Genomic DNA, 20,925 nt, shown 5'->3' with positions numbered 1-20,925 from the left:
GTGGAATTAGTAGCTTCTAGCCTTGGACACAAGACACTTTCCCCACTGGTGTTCAGTCTGTGTGCTCTCAGGTGAGGGGTGCCCTGCCATCTCACTCATACCCACTTCTCTGTACACCTCAGAGAGGAAAGCACTCCCTGAGTGCAAAGTAGTTGGAGATAGGTGGATGTGTGAGAGTGGCTTTAAAACTTGTTACCCTATTCTATGTGTCCTGTGTCCTTGGACAGATGTTACTGTGGGTTTTGTATAAAGGACACTGTGCTATAGGGGAACATTATTGTCACTCACTATAGCTATTTTTATAGAAAAGAAAATAACTGAGTTTTTTCTTTCCAAGCAAGTGGAATCTGCAGCATTTGCAGCCAAGCCCAAGAGATACTGGGTTTAATTCAGCTGCCGTGAAACAAGTTGCTGAAGACCGCTGTTCAAACTGCATTCAGTCGGAAAGTAAAGGGCTGAACTTTCCTATTTTGAAGGGCTAAACATGGAAAATGAGTTAAATTTATGTAAAGATCTTTAAATAGCCTTATAGTACATTGACTTTATCTGCACATTAGGGATTAAAAAAAAACACTTTAGTCAAGTTTTGTAACACAGAAAACAGCCCAGATTTATTAGCCACACATCTTTGTTCAGAGAACTGTATTGGCTCTGGGTTTGATTAGTTTAATGTTAAGTGTGCAGTGCTGAATTTCTACTGAAAAAGATGCATCCGAAATATCTGTTAAATCACTTGTTTTCCATAGATTTCAGAGGAAGCAGTGCATAAGTAAGGGGAGAGGTTATTGCAATGTTGCTTTAGCAGCAGAGATGTTTAATTATTTTCTCACTAAAACATAACTGATTTTTCTAAGTACCAAATGAAAGTGTAGCTGAATTTTCAGTAAGAGCACAAAAGATGTTTTTAGTGCTTTTTGTTTGAATTAGGAGGTATAATAAGGAGTATACTGAAAATATATTTAAACAATTATGAGTAGGAGTCAGTTTCTTACTGTAACTGCCTGGATTTTAAGAGGTATCCTGACGGGAATCTCAGATTGTTGGTAATCTGAAACAGTGACATTTCTGTGCTTTTGTGCATAGGAATTTGCATTAGTTATGGATTTATTACCTTTTTCTTGCTTTAGTTTTATCATCTGAATTTCCTTCCTCTGTTGCAGGTATACTCCTGTGGGGCGATCTTTTTTTACAGCATCAGAAGGGTGCTCCAATCCATTGGGTGGTGGCAGAGAAGTTTGGTTTGGCTTCCATCAATCAGTCAGACCTTCATTATGGAAAATGATGTTAAATATTGATGGTAGGTCCTACAGAAACCTTTTCTTCTTCCTTCTTTCCCTTTCAATGGAAAGGCAAAAGTTGAGTTCCGTTTGTTTGATTTCTTCAAAGTTTCCTCAGTATTGCTGTAATACAACATTAATGTTTTTGTCTACAGTGTCTGCAACTGCATTTTACAAAGCACAGCCAGTTATTGAGTTTGTATGTGAAGTTTTGGACTTCAAAAGTATTGAAGAACAACAAAAACCTCTGACAGATTCCCAAAGGGTAAAGTTTACCAAAGAAATAAAAGGTAATAATTAAATGACATAAAACTGCTTTGTTCTGTCTGATGATGTTACCACTGCAGGTTCAAAATGCATTCTATAGAGGTCATCCTACTGGGAGACAGATTATCATAACCCATGCACTTTTTGGGCAAAACTAAGAGGCAGGAATTGTTCTATCACTTACATGTATTTTGGGACTTTCAGAAGTCTACCGATCAATGTTATGTTTCCGTCTACTTGTCCTTTTTTCTTACTACATTAGTTAATCTCTGTAGTTTGCCACTTTGTGGATATAAGGTAAGTTGGGTCAGTTCAGCTAAGGATGTGGCTTCAGGTTTGATGTATCACTAGTGCAAAAAGTAAGCATATTTATTTATTTACTAAACCATCCATATTTAGGGCTCAGGTATGCACATAAGTAAATTATCACATAATCAAGAGCCTGTGTTTTAGTGCAACCGTTAAGATGATGTTTTACTCTAAATGATGGGCTGAACTAAACTTTCTAGCAGACAGATGATTATTTTAGTGAGATTAGTTACTGGCTTGTGACTTGTGCAAGCTTTTCCTCATTCAAGTGTAGGTTTTCTTGACATACCTTCATTTATTACATTTTTTGTGCCTCGCCACCACTTGATAAATGTCCTGTCAAAGTTACTGGTGTGTGTTAGCATTGGAGAACATCTCAATGCAGAGATACTACTGAGATCTTTCCAGTATGGAGAACAGCATCCTGTATTATGTCAGTCTCCTTAAAAACTTTTGATCTTCCCAAATTAATATTGTAAGGCCAGGTTGGACAGAGCCTTGGGTGCCATGGTTTAATGTGAGGTGTCCCTGCCCATGGCAGGGGAGTTGGAACTGGATGATCTTAAGGTCCTTTCCAACCATAACTATTCTATGATTCTATAATCTTAGATTTTTCCAATTACTGATGCCAAGATTTTCATATTCTAAATTAAACTGTAATGTAGCAGTGTGGTTTTGCACACCGAGGTAGTTCGTACATACGCTCTCCTGGAAGTAAATTGTGCTAATTGTAATGTTAATTCTAAAAGTAAGTTATTCTAATACGTAATGACTGCATCAAAGAGTAGGAGGAAAGAATCTTTCAGGTTTTGTTCACTGAAGGTTTCTTCTGAAAAATCAAAGTCTTTCCTTCATGATGTGCTTGATAGAAAGGAAGCAACTTAAAAAAGAAACACAAACTCCAACTCTATCCTGCAGCTTCCTTGTTGCCATAAAATGTCCTCAAAACCATGTTTGCCCAATTAGAAGTTAGCAAGAAAACTATAAATAGATCCTGAGTTTGTACAGGTTGTAAATGTTTTCCAAAGTAATCAGGCACTGAATTGCCAGCTGTTGTTGTTTTTTCCATGAGGATTTCCATTCTTCAGCTGGAAGTAGCCATTTCCAATGTGCAGCAGAGCTGGGTGTAAGCTGAGGTCACAGTTTATCTTTTAATGAAATGCTGGGCTACAGAATTTGGAGATTTTAATAAAAACACTAAATTATTGAAGGTTTCAGATCATGCAGCCGCTTACTCACACTCCCCCTTCTTCCCCCCCTGCTCCCGGAGGGATGGGGAGGAGAATTGGAAGAATGCAACTCCCATGGGTTGAGATAAGAACAGCCCAGTAACTAAGGTGCAATACAAAACTACTGCTGCTACCACCAGTAATAATAATGGTAAGGGAAATAAGGGAAGATAATACAACCGCTCACCACCCGCTGACTGATACCCACCCTGACCAGAGCGGTGATCTAACCTTTTTGGGTAACTACACCCAGTTTCTATACTAGGCATGATGTGCTGTGGTATGGAATACGTCTTTGGTTGGTTTGGGTCAGGTGTCCTGTCTCTGCTTCCTCCCGACTTCCCTTCCTCCCTGGCAGAGCATGAGACTCACAAAGTCCTTGGTCAGACCAAACATTACTGAGCAGCAACTAAAAACATCAGTGTTATCAGCACTGTTCCCAGGCTGAGAGTCAAAACCACAGCACTGCACCAGCTACTAAGAAGGAGAAAAATAACTGCTACTGCTGAACCCGAGACATAGCCCTAACAAAGTACACCAAAAGATTAATACATTGTTTGGCAGGTTATCAGTGCCTGTGACAGATAGGGTAAATACAGCAGCAGCCTGAGTTTATACATGCAGATGTATAAGGAATTCTAATCTACAGTCCTCTCTTTCCTATTCCCACACATGCAACTTCCTGTCTCTAATCCAGTCCAAATACATCTGTTTCTGCCTGAGCATGAAAGTAATAGAAATGAAAACAGTGCATTCAAGCTTATACTTGTGGGTAGTGGTAAATTGGAAACACTTCTTCATGGGGAGCTGTGTTGTGCTGGTTTGGGGTGCATAATTTATTCCTCTAGAAGTTATTTGCCTTCAGGTGAGCTTGGCTTTTGTGCCAGTGGGATGTGCAGCAGATGTTTGTCTTCATGAAGAGTAAAGCCCCGTGGCCTCATTCCTTTGGGCTCCTAGAGGCTGTATCGGTATTTCCACCCCCTCTGACTCATTAGTTCAGGGTCGGTTGCAGTAGTTGGAGGTCTCGCAGACACCATGTGTTTAGACATAAAGTATAAACAAGCTTTATGCTCCAAGGAGGTTGCGTGCCCTTTTTGTCCTTTCACCATCCTGGACTTCCTTAGAGGTACAGAGTTGGGATTAACAGAATGCACTTTGCTTTGTCTGTGAGCTCTTGGAGCTTTGGGGTTTTGTCTTGTTTGTCTCTAAAACTCTTTGCTGAACTTCAGCTGAAGCTCAGGGGCTTTGAATGTTAAAGCTATAAATTAGGTTTTTGAGTTGTGCCTGGGATACCCTTTGGTGCCCAATGTGCTAAATAGTGAACAGCTTTACTGCAGAGTTTAGGTGGTTTTGTGTCACAGTTTAGAGGGACTAACACCTTGATTTTGAAGAAATGGTGATACTTGTTTTCCAATGTCTAGGTCTGAAGGTGGAGATAACACACTGTGGACAGATGAAAAGAAAGTACAGAGTGTGCAACGTCACCAGACGTCCAGCAAGTCACCAAACGTAAAGTATTTTGCTGCTTCGTAAGCATATGATCAGCCTCAGGCCCCAAAATTATCTGGCCTGGGGAAAAGTAGAGTGGTATCTAAAAAAATAGAGAAGTATCTGTTCCTTACTGACATAGGAAAAGTTGTCTTGGGAAATGATATTTTCTTTGGTTAATATGTTTACAATACACCTTAAAGTATTTACTCAGTGTTGCTGTTGGTTCTAGTTTTATTCTATAACAAATGCTTTGGTGTTTGAGCCAATCTCTTTGTTTTAAATGTGGTGTTTTGGGGTTGGTTTTTTGGTGTTTGGGGTTTTTTAATTACTCTTATTTCTTTATGGATTTCTTCAACATTGGAAGAACAGGGTTGCCCTATTGGTAGCCTGATGTTTTCCAGGTCACAGAATCACAGAATCCCAAGGGTTGGAAGGGACCTCAAAAGATCATCTAGTCCAACCCCCCTGCAAGAGCAGGGTAACCTAGAGTACATCACACAGGAACTTGTCCAGCCGGGCCTTGAATATCTCCAACGTAGGAGACTCCACAACCCCCCTGGGCAACCTGTTCCAGTGCTCTGTCACTCTCACAGTAAAGAAGTTTTTCCTGATGTTCACATGGAACCTCCTATGCTCCAGTTTACACCCATTACCCCTTGTCCTATCACTGGACATCACTGAGAAAAGCCTAGCTCCATCATCCTGACACTCACCCTTTACATATTTGTAAACATTGATGAGGTCACCCCTCGGTCTCCTCTTCTCCAAGCTAAAGAGACCCAGCTCCCTCAGCCTTTCCTCATAAGGGAGATGTTCCACTCCCTTAATCATCTTTGTTGCCCTGCGCTGGACTCTCTCCAGCAGGTCCCTGTCCTTCTTGAACTGAGGGGCCCAGAACTGGACACAATATTCCAGATGCGGCCTCACCAAGGCAGAGTAGAGGGGAAGGAGGACCTCTCTCGACCTACTGACCACCCCCCTTCTAATACACCCCAGGATGCCATTGGCCTTCTTGGCCACAAGGGCACAGTGCTGGCTCATGGTCATCCTCCCATCCACCAGGACCCCCAGGTCCCTTTCCCCTTCACTACTTTCCAGCAGGTCAACCCCTAACCTGTCCTGGTACATGGGGTTGTTCCTGCCCAGATGCAGGACTCTACACTTTCCCTTGTTATATTTCATCAAGTTTCTCCCTGCCCAACTCTCCAGCCTGTCCAGGTCTCGCTGGATGGCAGCACAGCCTTCTGGCGTGTCAGCCACTCCTCCCAGCTTAGTGTCATCAGAGAACTTGCTGAGGGTACATTCAGTTCCCTCATCCAGGTCGTTGATGAAAATACTAAACAGCACTGGCCCCAGCACTGACCCCTGAGGGACTCCACCAGTCACAGACCTCCAGCTAGATTCTGCCCCATTGACCACAACTCTCTGCCTTCTTCCTTTCAACCAGTTCTTGATCCACCTCACTACCCGATCATCAAGCCCACACTTCCTTAGCTTATCTATGAGGATGCTGTGGGAGACAGTATCAAATGCCTTACTGAAGTCTGTTTTGAGTAGAAAAGCAGTGCCAGCTGCTATAAGCTTTCTAATCTTGATATTACCAATCTGGTTTTGCTCTGGAAATAATGTTTGTTTTCAATCGCTAACCAGAGATTTACAGATAACTTGTATGTGGAGGTATTTATTCCTATTTTTAAGCAAGTGGTGTAAGGAGCAAAGCTAATCATAGACTCACGGAATGGTTAGGGTCGGATAACAGCTGGGTAACAAGAAAATAACTGATCATTATCTAGATCTGGTATTGAATTGTCTGAGTTTTGTTTTGTGCTATCAGTGAAAAAACACTATTTGTGTGCCACTTTGCTGCATGTATATGCAAATGTGTGTGCACATACAGAAGTATTTGTGATGCACAGAAAGAGAGTAGTGCATTTCTGAAGCAGGAATTGGTTTTGCAACTCTCACAGTAGATTTGCTGTTTTCTGTGCATGGCATATCATAAAATGTGGTACTACACATATCCCAAATAAGCAGGAAACATTAATCTTTGTCTCTAGGGCACATGCTCTAAGGAAACTTAATTCATAGCTTTAGGTATTAAGAATGTTAGAGAAATAGCCTGCTGTTGTACTGTTAGAAGACATACAGTAATGGCAATGATGAAATCTAAATTCTAGAAGTACACTGTAGTGATAGGACAAGGGGGAATGGGTTCAAGTTTAAACAGGGGAGATTCAGGTTAAGGTGTAAGAAGTTCTTTACTGTGAGGGTGGTGAGGCACTGGAATGGGTTGCCCAGGGAAGCTGTGAATGCTCCATCCCTGGCAGTGTTCAAGGCCAGGTTGGACAGAGCCTTGGGTGACATGGTTTAGTGTGAGGTGTCCATGCCCCTGGCAGGGGGGTTGGAACTGGATGAGCTTTAAGGTCCCTTCCGACCAAAACCATTCTATGATTTCAACAAAATAGGTTGAATTTCCAGTAAGCTTCACTTGCTTAATGCATTTATCAGCACAAGTGTGGGAAATTACTCTACATGAAGTAATGTCTTACTTTAATACTTGATTTCCAACAGGTTCCCACTTCAGCAGGAGAATGGACAAACAGTTGAATGCACTGTAGCTCAGTATTTTAAGGACAGGCACAAATTAGTTTTACGCTATCCTCACCTTCCATGTTTACAAGTTGGACAGGAGCAGAAACACACATACCTCCCTCTTGAGGCAAGTAAACTTCTGGTTAATACTGGTGATGGGAGAATGGGGGGTCAGAGGCACGTTAGCTCAAACCTTCCTTCACTGACAGGTGAAGATAACCCAGCAGTCTTTGCATGATCCGCATTGTAGAGTGGTCTCATGAACTATTCTGGTTAATACTGGTATTGAGAGAATGGGGGGTCAGAGGGGAAAAAGGCTCAAATTTTGACAAGCTGATTTTTGAGTAGCCAACTTCCCAAATTCTATAGAGCAGCAATGAAAAGAATACAACAACTCAAACCCCTGTTACACTGAGCTTTTTAACTTCCTTTGTGGGGGGGATATTTCAGGTGTGCAACATAGTGGCAGGACAAAGATGCATAAAGAAACTCACTGACAATCAAACTTCCACTATGATTCGAGCAACTGCCAGATCAGCACCTGACCGTCAAGAAGAGATTAGCAAATTGGTGAGTGGTCTGTTGAAAATGAGTGGAACACAGTAATGGCCTTCATTTTATTACCATTAGCAGGTACTGAATGGTTTGTGCACTATGCACAGGTTGTGAACTTGTTTTTATAAGCCTTTGCCCATTAATGTGAGAGAAATACATTCTCATAAAACATTTTCAAGTGGGTTTTTTTGGTTGCTTTATTTCAAATTTTGAGGCATCCATGTATCCAAGTGGAGTTAACAGAGATTCTGGATGTGTGGCATCACCCATATATAAGGGGTATGTGCCCAAACACGGGTTATCTCAGATTTAAATTATAAAAGGAACATCTTTTTGTGCAAGAGGTATCTAATTCTTTGTAATTTCAGATGCGGAGCGCGAGTTTCAATACTGACCCTTATGTTCGTGAGTTTGGAATCATGGTCAAAGATGAAATGACAGATGTGACTGGTCGAGTTCTACAGCCTCCTTCCATCCTCTATGGAGGCAGGGTACGTTGAACACATAGCGTGCAATCTGTGATAACTTCTGTAATATGGTGGTTCGAATTAATTATGTTGAATATAATGAGGTAATGAATATAAAGGCATCGTAATGTTTAGAATTTAAGTGTAAGCTTTGAAGGTCATTAAATGTCATGGCCATTTTGCATCTCCCTCAGTTGCTTCTTTATTTCTGAAAGGTTAAAAATCCTTAAGGTAACGTTCAGAGGAAAAGGTGTGTATTTTTCCTTCACACACTGTTCTGTTGTGTGTCGCAAAAAGAAACCTGCGAATAATGGTTCAAGTCAACGTGTATGAGAAGAACAGAGACAACTTCAGTTACTACTGTTTCTGTTTTCCTCTCTTAACTCTGAAATCTTCCTGATGTTCTCATTGGTTTTGAGTGTTCTGGATGGAGCAGCTGTGTTTAGGACAACTATCTTCAGGTATTATCACTGTCAGCATGTTTTTCTCTAGTGCCATCTCTTCCTGTTGGGGTATTTACTCACAGGATGTTTTTTACAATGGCTTTTGAGGTGGCCTTTCTGTCATGATCTTCCTATTGTGGTATCCTCCAAAAAAACATTGGGAAACAGAATTTTCTATCAATTCTGTAACATGTCTTGGTTTTATGCAAGATGGAAGGTTGATAGCTGGGATAATGTCATTTGTGGAGGCTTCTGATGAACCTCTTCTACATCATATCTGAAGGGGGCCTACAAGGATGCCAGAGAGGGACTCTTCATCATAGAATAGTTTGGGTTGGAAAGGACCTCAAGATCATCCAGTTCCAACCCTCCTGCCATGGGCAGGGACACCTCACACTAAACCATGGCACCCAAGGCTCTGTCCAACCTGGCCTTGAACACTGCCAGGGATGGAGCATTCACAGCTTCCCTGGGCAACCCATTCCAGTGCCTCACCACCCTCACAGTAAAGAATTTCTTCCTTATATCCAATCTGAACTTCCCCTGTTTAAGTTTGAACCCGTTACCCCTTGTCCTGTCACTACAGTCTCTAATGAAGGGTCCCTCCCCAGCATCCTTATAGGCCCCCTAAAGGGGGGACCTGTAAGGGACTGTAACAATAGGACAAGCGGCAATGGGTTTAAATTTAAACAGGGGAAGTTCAGGTTAGATAAAAGGAAGAAGTTCTTTACTGTGAGGTTGCTGAGGGTTTGGCACAGGTTGCCCAAAGAAATGGTGAATGCTTCATCCCTGGCAGTGTTCAAGGCCAGGTTGGACAGAGCCTTGGGTGCCATGGTTTAGTGTGAGGTGTCCCTGCCCATGGCAGGGGGGTTGGAACTGGATGATCTTAAGGTCCTTTCCAACCCAAACCATTCTATGATGCACAAATCAGATTGTTACCTCCATAAACACCCAATGGGAGAGAATCTTGTGTCTTCTACCTAAAGTTCTTCAGACAAAATTGGGCAAATTAGCTCAAGCCTTCCTTCACTGACATGTGAAGATAACCCAGCAGTCTTTGCATGATCTGCATTACAGAGAGTGCTCTCATGAACTATTCTGGCACCAGGGGAACAAGAGCTTAATGGCAGATGAATGATGGAAATGAATGATGGGGGTGGTAACGTCTTCAAGAGACACAACTCTTTTGCAAAATGAATGATGAAATTTGTGTGGGTGTCCTGAAAAATACCCATAACTTTTAGCTGTTGCTGCCAAATGAGAAGTCAGACGTCATGGGAACTCGTCTAAAACATCTATAGGATACTGCTACCTTGTAAGGCAGTTATCACCACCAGAGTTACTTCAGTTGTCTTATTATATCCCTTGTCCTCGAGATAACCCATCAAACTAATGTCTGCTTGATGGGAGAGAGGAAAAGTGTTGTGCAGGTCAAAGCTGAATAACTGATCATCTTTTGTGAGCTTGTTCACATTTTGCCTATAGAGTTGTGTGAATGACATTGAGCCACTGTTTGCCTCTGCTTAGTCACATTTAAAGGATTGATAAAACTAAGTCTCTCTAGAAGGTTCCCTGAGTGGTTGTAAAGTCACTGTGGAAATGTACATTCTTGTTAACATTACATACCAAGCGTGAATCTGACTTACTATCTGTATGTAATTTCTACCTGCTGCTGATTTATATAACCAAATGAAACCATCAGCAATAAAAATGAACAATATGAGCTTTATTTTTCAGCAAAATGAGCGCTGCAGTGGTAGAATTAACTTGATAAGATAGGATGGATGTTTGAGCAGTGGGGACAGACTTGAGAATGGGAGTTGCCTGCTAGGTGGAGGGAAGTAGAAGCAGGACTGGTGTTTGTTAGCTTCAATCAATTTTTGCCTTAGTGTTTAGTTTTCTTTTTCCTTGCGCTTCCAGAATAAAGCAATTGCTACACCAGTTCAAGGAGTCTGGGACATGAGGAATAAGCAGTTTCACACTGGAATTGAAATAAAGGTTTGGGCGATCGCGTGCTTTGCTCCCCAGCGCCAGTGCACTGAAGTTCATCTTAAGTAAGTGTTTTTCGTAAGATGGTGATTTTCTTATTTATTATGTATGGAAATACCATAATCTCACTTCTTTATTTAGAACGTGTGTGTTGTTAAGTTGTTTGATGGATGGCAATCAATCTTCAACAGTGATTCTGAAGTTCTGTCTCATTGCCTTCAATGATGCTGCTGTGATTTCAATGCTAGCATCATGAAATCCTCCATATCAGACTTACCAAAAGCAGTCTACACTCTGGCAGGTTTTCTGACAGTGAGGCCTTAGGGCAGAGCTTAAGATTAGAGAAATGACGTAATGATAGGTGTTTATCACTGAGTATTTGTCAAGTGTGAAAGCTAGAACGTGTGTTGTCTTAAATTCTTTTCCTGCTTGTATGGCATAGATTTGTTCATGCAGAACTTACTTAAAAGGAAAACTTCAAAAAGCAATCCAACTGTTGTCTACAACTTTCTACCCGTTGGAGTGTCTGTAATGTGCAAGTTGCTGCATTTGCAAGATGAGTAGGACTAGTTGTTTGGTTGACTTCGAATAGTTGAATGAAACTTCCAGATTTGGTTTCATCTGTTTTGGATGGAACATGAAAACCAAGTTCTTTCATTCATTAAAACACGTTCCATGTAACATCCATGAAATACATGAATGTTAAATTGTGACATCCTGGAGCAACCTGATCTAGTGGAAGGTGTCCCTGCCTGTGGCAAGGGGTTGGAACTGAATGATCTCTATATCCCCTCCAACCGAAACCACTCCATGAGTCTATGAAAATCAGGTTGTCTCTGTTTCTGACCAGTTCCATCAGAGGGTGATTTATATGTGCACCATCCTTGGAGAGGGTTCATCTTAATGTCCAGAGTACACCTTTTCTACAAGGATGCCGGGTATGGACTATTCATCAGGGACTGTAGTGACAGGACAAGGGGTAACGGGTTCAAACTGAAACAGGGGAAGTTTAGATTGGATATAAGGAAGAAATTCTTTACTGAGAGGGTGGTGAGGCACTGGAATGGGTTGCCCAGGGAGGTTGTGAATGCTCCATCCTTGGTGGTGTTCAAGGCCAGGTTGGACAGAGCCTTGGGTGCCATGGTTTAGTGTGAGGTGTCCCTGCCCATGGCAGGGGGGTTGGAACTGGATGATCTTAAGGTCCTTTCCAACCCAAACTATTCTATGATTCTATGATATCCAGCAAGGTTTTCTTGTGCATGATTACTGATGCTAGATCAATTCACTGAGACACAATTGCTGGTAACTTCTGCTGGTTGTTTCCTCAGCAAAATAAAGGAGGAACTCCAGACGTTTGGTTAGTGGTGGTACCACATGGAAGTGTGGTAGAGCAGGCTATCCAAAGGATCATCGTGGCAGTGTTTTGGCAAAAAGTAGCTTATACTCCCACAGAAAGATCAAATAGGGTGGAATTTGCTTTGGAAATTTTTAGTAATGATGTCATTTATACTCTGTATTTCCTCATCTTCCCCTGTCTTTCCTTCAGGGACTATATAGGGATAGTCGATTAAAGATGCATTGGGGGAAATTCCCAGGTTTTTGGGCAACTCATCCCTGCAAGTTTAACAGGGGTGTTCCATTAAAAATAAGAACAAAAATCAAGGTGAATTTTGCTACCTGAGGATCAAATGTGTTCATTTCCATCCCTTAGGTCCTTTACAGAACAGCTGAGGAAGATTTCCAGAGATGCAGGAATGCCAATCCAGGGGCAGCCGTGCTTCTGCAAATATGCCCAGGGAGCTGACAGTGTGGAGCCCATGTTCAGACACCTCAAGAACACTTACACTGGGTTGCAGCTCGTGGTAGTAATTTTGCCAGGAAAAACGCCAGTCTATGGTCAGTAAGTGCAAATCCTCTGTGTGTGTGTCAGACACAATTTCATGTCTCTTTTGTGAGGTATTTGAATGAGAGAAGTTTAATTCTATTTTAACTACATAAATTCCATTTAGGGAATGGGCTATAAATGATTTTTATTCTCCTTGTGCTGTGTGATGTTTTATGTTAAGGCCTTAATTCTTTTCATTAGTTTTGTCTATGCTTTTAATTTGCCCTTCCACATTCTTCCTGTTGGCTGCATTTGAGATGCAGTTTGTGGGGGAGAAAGCTAAACCAGGGCTTTTGTGAACTGGATTAAATTGATACGTCGTGGATTAAAATATACTTTCTATAACTTGGCTGCTAAAAATTCCAAGTGATTGAAGAAGTAATGACCTCAAGAATCATGTAGCCTTTAGAACATCTTTGCTTACTCATGCCATCACCCTTTGGCAAAATAAGTGGAGTGAAAGAGAAGATTCATGCCAATCACTTCCTTTTCCTATTCTTTGTTTTTTAACTCTTGGGTTGTGAGGATCAGATGGTGAAAACTCAGCAACTTCAACTGGTCTTTGTGGAGGCAAATTGACACTTTACATAGCGCATACACACAGGGTTTAATATGTTTTAGATAAACCATGCATTTTGGTTTTCAGCTAGCTTTTACTATAGCAAGATTGGTTGGTTTCCTATCCTGCCTTCCTCCTCCTTTCACTTAGCTTGCCCAATTACAGACCATCCACTGTTTTCTCCCATAGGTTCATGGGCTGTCTCTTCTCTAATGGCTCAGATCTACCAGGCAGCTGCACATTTGGTTTATCCCATCCCTCACCTATTTAATAGAAAATAATTTCCTACCTTTCTTTTCCCAAGATTATCTCATCTAAGATGAAAAGAGAGATCTAAGAAGGAAGCTTCCTTGCAAAGCAAGTGGCTCATCTCTAATTTGTTCAATAGAAATCCAGTGCAAAATGACATTTTCACTTTTCCTGCTTGGCATTAAAAGGGGACTCTTTACTTAAGCACTAAGAGGATGTGGTACCACTCGCATCTGCTTTCCTTGTCATTATCTTTAATTACAGCTCTTTCTGCCCCCTCTAATCATCTCTTTGTTTTCTCCCTGTATTCTTCCGTATTCTTGCTCTTCCTATATCCACAGTCTTGTATTTTCTCCTCTCCTCACCCTGCTCCTCAGAAAGCCTCTTTCCATCTCCTGTTACCAGAGGAGGGGCTGCATCTTTTCTAAGCCTGTCTTGGAGCCTAAATTTCTTCTGAGTATGGCTCTTTTAAAGCCTTTAAGTCTTAATTTTGTTGTTAACAATAGGATTTGTTTTGACCTTTTGAACAATACAGTTCTTAATATGTTCCTTTTGGAATTTTTATGGGCCATCCTTTGGTGAAGTGGCCACTTTTTATGCAAGTGGTGAACTGATAAGCTTGTTGGCTGAATGTTACTCAGCACATTAATGTGAAGTTTGTGTTACTGGTCTGGTGTTTAAGAATGAAACAAGTGCTCATCATCATCATACTTTTCACATTACCAGCTCCACTGGCCAAAGGCCTTTCCATGCCGATAATAAAACACTGTTATTCTAAAATTACAGTTAGTGTCATTTAAAGAAAAATCATAGTTAAAATAAGTCAATGATGTCTTTGAATTATATTTAGGACCCAGTGACTGTGCTGTTGGCAGGTGAGGAGGACAGAGGTTTATTGAAGGCTGGGTTTGGGGGTTATGTTTCTCCTTGTTCCTTTAAGCTTAAAGACCCCTTTGCTAAATCTCTGTGTGTAGTTCATTGTCACTGAAGGTCTCTTGTGTTGTTTGTCTTGCCATATGCAAATATTTATTGGTTGTAATTTGTTCTGCAGCGGAGGTGAAGCGTGTTGGTGACACCGTGCTGGGAATGGCTACGCAGTGCGTCCAGATGAAAAACGTGCAAAGGACAACACCACAAACTCTGTCCAACCTTTGCTTAAAAATCAATGTCAAGTTAGGAGGCGTGAATAACATTTTACTGCCACAGGGAAGGTAAGCTGGCTATCAGAGAGGAAGGGGGAAGTGTAGTGTAAGGAGAGCATAGGTCGTACTAGGATAACTGGGTGTTTCATCTGTAGTCATAGCACTGTAGTTTACGTGACTCCTGGGTTACAGAGACTGGAGAGGAATGCGTGTTCCAGTTGACATTTGTAATAACAGTGTTGTTATCTCAGTCTGACCATTGAAGTGTACAGCTTCCACTTGAATGAAATGCTTGTGATGCTTTACTTGCCTTGAGTTTTCAGGAATAAATGGAGACTGTCTTGAATAGAAGTGCCTTTTACTTTATAGCTTGTGGTCAAGGTTCTTTGTTTTATTGTATGTCTTCACTTACATAGACATTTAAAAAACCAAAAGCTGGGAACAGAAAACTCTTTAACTGGTTTCCAGGTCCAGTTTAGCTTGCAATTTCTTAGTATTACATTGATAAGTCTTAGTTATACTGTTACCATGTTCTATGAAGTTGCTTTGATACTATTGAGTTGCGTATCTGATGTGTCACTGAGGTCCTGCATATAGTTGAGTGGGAGTGAAATATATATATTCTTGTAAAAAAAGAAGGAACCTTGCTGTTAAAGACTAAATCTGGTTTGTGTTATCGTCTTAAATCAAATGTTCTTAAACTGAAACGAATTAAAAGCTTTACTGAAAAATCAGTGACAAGAAATTCTAATGGAAGAATGACCAAAATAACAGCTTTTGTCTATGCAGGATAGAGGAGCCGTGCATAAAGAGATAGAAAGTTACTTGAATCAAAGTGAACAGCTAGGTTTTACATCAGTAAAAAGATGGCATTTTACAGTCACTGCATTTCAGTAAGTAGAGGGAGCTCAGGGTAGGATCTGCTACATCGTTCTTGGGAGCCTGTTTTAAAGAAGTCAGTGTTCTGTTTGGCCCAGATAAGCAAATTTTCACTTCAATATACTTAGGCTCGCCAGAAGGTGAAGTTAAGAACTTAGGGAGGAAAAAGAAGAACATGTTATCAGGAGGGATATATATATTGTTTGTTAAATTCTGTTTCTTGAGCTAAATATACTCAGCCTGGGTTGTGTGCTTGCTGCAGGCTCCTAGTAAATAAAAACCTCATATTACAGCGCATGAATTAGAGAAAGGCACAGTGGGGTGTTTGGGTCTTTGGTTTTAGTTTTGTTCCTCAGAAAGGAGCTAAAGATACTGCTGTGGAAACAAAATAGAAGCACACACACATCCTATAAGTACTTTTATGCTCCTTTCTCGTAAACGTAAGGCCTCTGTTAAGTGGCGTGTGTTGACAACAATAATGTGGCCAGGAAGGTGATTTCTGTTCATTACACCAAGAAACTGCATTCATGAAAATGGAGTTAAGGGGGAAAAAATGGCACCACACCACACCTGGGCATTCTGGAAAACTGCAGGATTGGGGTATTGAAAACAGAACTCTGTTATTTTCTGTTGGTTGAGGGGATGGGAACAGAACAGCTTTTTATTTGTATAATTGCATTGTGAGTTCCAATGCTATAATTACCTTCAAATGCCTTTTTAGAGAAGGTCTGAAAACAGCTGAATCTACATCACCATTCCCCACACACCCACATACACAGATTCTGCTGGCCTAAGATTTCTTGTTTAAAATTGTTTTATTAAGGAATAGAGTTGAAGTTTAAAACTTCCAGTGTAGTCTTTTGGTGTTCTGCTTTTGATGCAGTGATTGATACCTTAAAGCTTTGCTTAAAACCTTCATAGAATCATAGGTTTGGGTTGGAAGGGACCTTAAGATCATCCAGTTCCAGCCCCCTGCCACAGGCAGGGACACCTTCCATTAGAGCAGGTTGCTCCAAGCCCTGTCCAGTCTGACCTTGAACACTGCCAGGGATGGGGCAGCTTCTCTGGGCAAAGCGTAGTTTTCTTCAGAATAATCTACTTTTAAACTAATAGCTACGATATCAAGGCCAGTTTGGATGTGCAAGTAGTTGACTAATTCACTGCAAGGGTATAAAGTGCAATTTACCTATTTATGGTGCGCTTTATTAAGCATAAGCTTTGCTGCATTTACAAGTTTCCTTTCTCTTTGAACAGACCACCAGTGTTTCAACAGCCCGTCATATTCCTTGGTGCAGATGTAACTCATCCTCCAGCTGGAGATGGAAAAAAGCCTTCTATTGCTGCAGTGAGTAAATTGTGTAATGATCTTTAACCACTGCTCTGTCCTGCTGTTCATCTCCAATGCATTTTTATTGGTTTCAATTCTTTAGTGGTCCATTTCTTCTCTCCAGTTATAGTGTTATAAATGACTTTTCTGCAGGAATCTAATGAACTTCAGAGAACTTGCTCCAATACTAATTCTTTACATGTGTATGGCAGCTTGTAAAATGCCTGGGCTGCTACTACACAGAGGAGCTTTTCTATTAGCTGCTGTTTATCAGCTACAGTAATGAGTTGGTGCACGTTTAAATCTGCTTATTCAGCAGTTAAAAATGTTAAGACTTTATCCATTACTGCTGGGGAGCTGGGTTGGCTTAGTTGCAGTTTTGGGTGATTCAAGCTTCCTCATAACATAAAATGTGCAGTAATCTCTTGGAAATGCTGGGAATGAAAATCTCTGGGGAATGGCCTTTGACTGCATGATGTTAAAACACCTGTAGTGGCTGCTCTGGCTTATTGAATAATAAAGATGTTTGGTGACAGTACGTGCAGTACCTTATCTGTGGTGCTAAATACACAGATAACTGTTTTAAAAGCCTTCCGTTGGCAAGCAGTGTCTCTTTTAACTGACTCACAGAGTGTGAATTTGACTACATCTTTGCTAGGTCAACCACTTAGTTTACAAGATACTGTTAGAAAGCAAGTGCAGCACTTACCTTCATGAAATACCTTTAATAAAGTGCTTTCGAGTTTGGTTTGATACTAAGCATGTTCTCCAACAGGTTGTAGGAAGCATGGATGCTCATCCTAACCGATACTGTGCCACTGTTCGGGTCCAGCAGCACCGCCAAGAAATCATCCAAGATTTGGCTGCCATGGTCAGGGAGCTGCTTATTCAGTTCTACAAATCAACTCGATTTAAACCAACTCGTATCATCTTCTACAGAGATGGTGTTTCCGAGGGGCAATTTCAACAGGTTAGGTTTTGCTTCTTGAGATATTATTGTGTAGTGTTTTGGTAGTAACGTAGTTTTATGTAGTTGGAGTTATGAAAATAAGTATACCCTCAACAAATTCATTGCATTCTAACCAAGCAGAGCAGGGAAACTGCTTTCACATCTTTCATGAGCTTTGTGTTTAATATTTTCTCCTTTTAAAATCATGGAATAATAAAATAATGTTTCAGTTTGCATTATTTCCCTTTGGAATATTTTGCCTTTGAAATTCTTCCCTTTGCAAAATTACAAATGATCAAGTATACTTCTAGCACTCAAGTTATGTTCAGTATCTGTGACCTGTCCAAAATACATCAGTCCAACTGTATCCTATTGAACTTGGACTGTTTTTAAATGAAAAGTATAAGCTAATTTTCCTCTTTTTTTAACCAGGATTAATAAATGCTGCTTGTTCACATCGTCACTTTTAATTCATTCCTGATGAAATTCAGCAAATACTTTCTTGTAATTCTTTTGTTTGCTTCCAAGTACCATATTTTACGAAATATTTTCCTATATGGGTTCAAACTGAAGCAGGGAAGTTCAGGTTGTTTATAAGGAAGAAGTTCTTCACTGTGAGGGTGGTGAGGTGCTGGCATGGGCTGCTCAGAGAAGTTGTGAATGCTCCATCCCTGGCAGTGTTCAAGGCCAGGTTGGACAGAGCCTTGGGCAACATGGTTTAGTGTGAGGTGTCCCTGGCCGTGGCAGGGGGTTGGAACTGGGGGATCTCAAGGTCCTTTCCAACCCAAACCATTTTGTGATTCTGTAAACTTTAAAGATATTTACATACACTTCCCTGTGTTTTTATGTGTAAATTCAAAGATACAGAATTAAGTCAATTTCTCAAAATCCAAGGGGAAGGAAGTAAAGATCATTTGGTGAACTTGAATTAATAAAATAATCATAGTATGAACTATTGATTTTTTTTCCCCCTATTTGTCACTGTTTTTGAGTGATTACTTTATAATTAACCCAAATCCCAAATAACTGCTTTTTGGTTTATTGCCTTTCCCTTCTCCATTCTTACTGATGCCTGCAGTCCTGCCAGAGACTTCACAAAGCTGGGAAAGAGCACACAGTTGAGCAATTCTGGATTGTATCCCTTGTGCTAGCCTGAAAAATAATGAGGCTGTTGTATATTCACCAGCCTAATTAAATGTTCATTTGTGTCTGGCAGTTACGAACATTTTGACATACAGCTTATTAGTCGAAGCCTTGTGCTTGGAGCTGAACAAATATGGAACAGGCTCTTTGCCTGGCTCAGGAAACTGGTGATTTAATTTGTTCTCATTAAGTGAAGAGATGAAGGTTTGATCCTGCGTGCTTTGACATCTCATTACTCTGAGTGGCAATGAGAAAGGAACATGATAAATTAGAGTCATCTGTAGATAAATAGGAGTAAGCTATAAGATAACTATCTTTCGTATTTATCATACATCTTTGTGTTTATGATTCAGGTCCTCCATCATGAGTTGCTGGCTATCAGAGAAGCATGCATTAAACTAGAAAAGGATTACCAGCCTGGAATTACATTCATAGTTGTGCAGAAAAGGCATCACACCAGGCTCTTCTGTACAGATAAAAATGAACGGGTATGTTCTAATTTGGACCAGCAAGTATCTAGCAGGCAGCCAAGTTCCCTGTTACTTACTCCTTGTTTAGGTAGTAAGAAACTTGTTTGAAGAACTACATAATACAGTGGGTGAGATCCTTTTACCTGGAAAGGAAAACCTTCGTTTTGTGTGCCATATAATAAACTGGTAAGAAGCTTTTATGAACCATCAGCAGGATTTGCCTTTCAACAAGTCTGTGCAGCCTTTAAGTTTGTCAGAGTTTTCAGGCTTCTTTTCCTTTGTTTTACTGTCTAAAGATCTTCAAGAGTTGGGATTAATCTGAGTAGTGAAGGATTTATAATGCAGATGTCTACATCTGGAGTTGTAGGCACTCTGTTGCAAATGGGTGATCATGAGGATGATCAGGGGACTGAAGCACCTCCTGGATGAAGATAGGCTGAGAAAGTTGGGGCTGTTCAGCCTGGAGAAGAGAAGCTGCGTGGAGACCTCAGAGCAGCTTCCAGTATCTGAAGGGGGCCTATAAGGATGCTGGGGAGGGACTCTTCATCAGGGACTGTAGTGACAGGACAAGGGGTAACGGGTTAAAACTGAAACAGGGGAAGTTTAGATTGGATATAAGGAAAAAGTTCTTTCCTGTGAGGGTGGTGAGGCACTGGAATGGGTTGCTCAGGGAAGTTGTGAATGCTCCATCCCTGGCAGTGTTCAAGGCCAGGTTGGACAGAGCCTTGGGTGACATGGTTTAGTGTGGGGTGTCCCTGCCCATGGCAGGGGGTTGGAACTAAATGGTCTTAAGTTCCTTTCCAACCCTAACCTATTCTATTCTATTCTATTCTATTCAGATCTGTGTAGTATTTCCAACACGCTTTAAGGCACATTTCTTTTGATTCTAGCGCTAGTAAGTTCATTGGTTTGGTTCCTATTGACTACAGAGTTACTCTTGGGTTACCAGCAGGTGTAGACACCTGCACAGTAGACAAATTGTTGGGTAAGGTGAACCCTACACTTTCAGGATACTTTCTTATTGCTACCTTAAAGGTGTCCTGGATGTCTAATGTCAGACATGTGGAGTTTGTTTTGGTATCACCTTCGGTACCAGTACATTATTTGTAGTACTGAAAATCTCAAATGGTTTCATGAGTGTTTCTCAGCTGTTAACTGTATCTGTGTGAAGTACATGTAGAAATACTTGATTCCACCTTTCTGGGTGGAGAGGAGATTCCTCAAGTCTAGGATGGAGTCATTGCTGTAAGTGAAGAGTTCCCAATAGCAAACCTCTTTCCACAGACGAATTTTTTCATGTTGTTCTTCTTTCTGTGAGGCTTCTCTATGAGCATTTGAAGTAGGATTCAAGGCAATAATAACTTTAAATGCTGCCATGAAGGTGGTTTTTACATTGATAACATGCTATGATAGCAGTTGTTAAATTGATTTAAAGAGTGTTTTAAAGTTCTGCTTTTAAGTAAAGTGGTTTTGAGGGAAGAGGAGGCCTGTCTTACAACTGCGGATTGTCCTCTTTCAGGTATCAACAAGAAAATACAGGGGAATAACCTGTCCTGGGGTAGGAAGGTGAAAAGAAATTGACAAATGAGTTGCAGGAAATTCTTTTCACATTAATCAGAAAAGCTAATCTGTGGCTAACTTCTAAGAAGCTTTTGCAGCTCTTTTTTTCCCCTCCATAGTGGAGACTCCAGGTTTTCAGTTGA

At 40.9% G+C, this 20,925-nt stretch overlaps 1 protein-coding gene across 4 annotated transcripts in view; it reads left to right on the top strand.

Annotated features, from left to right (window-relative positions):
- AGO2 (argonaute RISC catalytic component 2) overlaps positions 1-20,925 on the top strand; it is a 69,502-nt gene that overhangs the window by 35,380 nt on the left and 13,197 nt on the right. For 2 of the 4 annotated variants that reach the window (XM_080611562.1, XM_080611561.1), the window contains exons 5-16: positions 1,161-1,297; positions 1,433-1,567; positions 4,504-4,591; positions 7,145-7,292; positions 7,616-7,735; positions 8,089-8,211; positions 10,551-10,684; positions 12,331-12,515; positions 14,364-14,523; positions 16,588-16,678; positions 17,436-17,630; positions 19,106-19,240. In XM_080611562.1, the coding sequence (XP_080467688.1) occupies positions 1,161-1,297; positions 1,433-1,567; positions 4,504-4,591; positions 7,145-7,292; positions 7,616-7,735; positions 8,089-8,211; positions 10,551-10,684; positions 12,331-12,515; positions 14,364-14,523; positions 16,588-16,678; positions 17,436-17,630; positions 19,106-19,240 (1,651 nt within the window). Of the gene's footprint in view, positions 1-362; positions 448-1,160; positions 1,298-1,432; positions 1,568-4,503; positions 4,592-7,144; positions 7,293-7,615; positions 7,736-8,088; positions 8,212-10,550; positions 10,685-12,330; positions 12,516-14,363; positions 14,524-16,587; positions 16,679-17,435; positions 17,631-19,105; positions 19,241-20,925 lie in introns of those variants that run through there. The other 2 variants (XM_080611563.1, XM_080611564.1) reach the window with 2 other exon arrangements.

The sequence above is a fragment of the Psittacula echo genome, assembly GCF_963264785.1.
Source record: "Psittacula echo genome assembly, chromosome: 2".
Taxonomy (NCBI): Eukaryota; Metazoa; Chordata; class Aves; order Psittaciformes; family Psittacidae; genus Psittacula; species Psittacula echo.
This window is presented reverse-complemented; position numbering and strand designations above follow the sequence as displayed.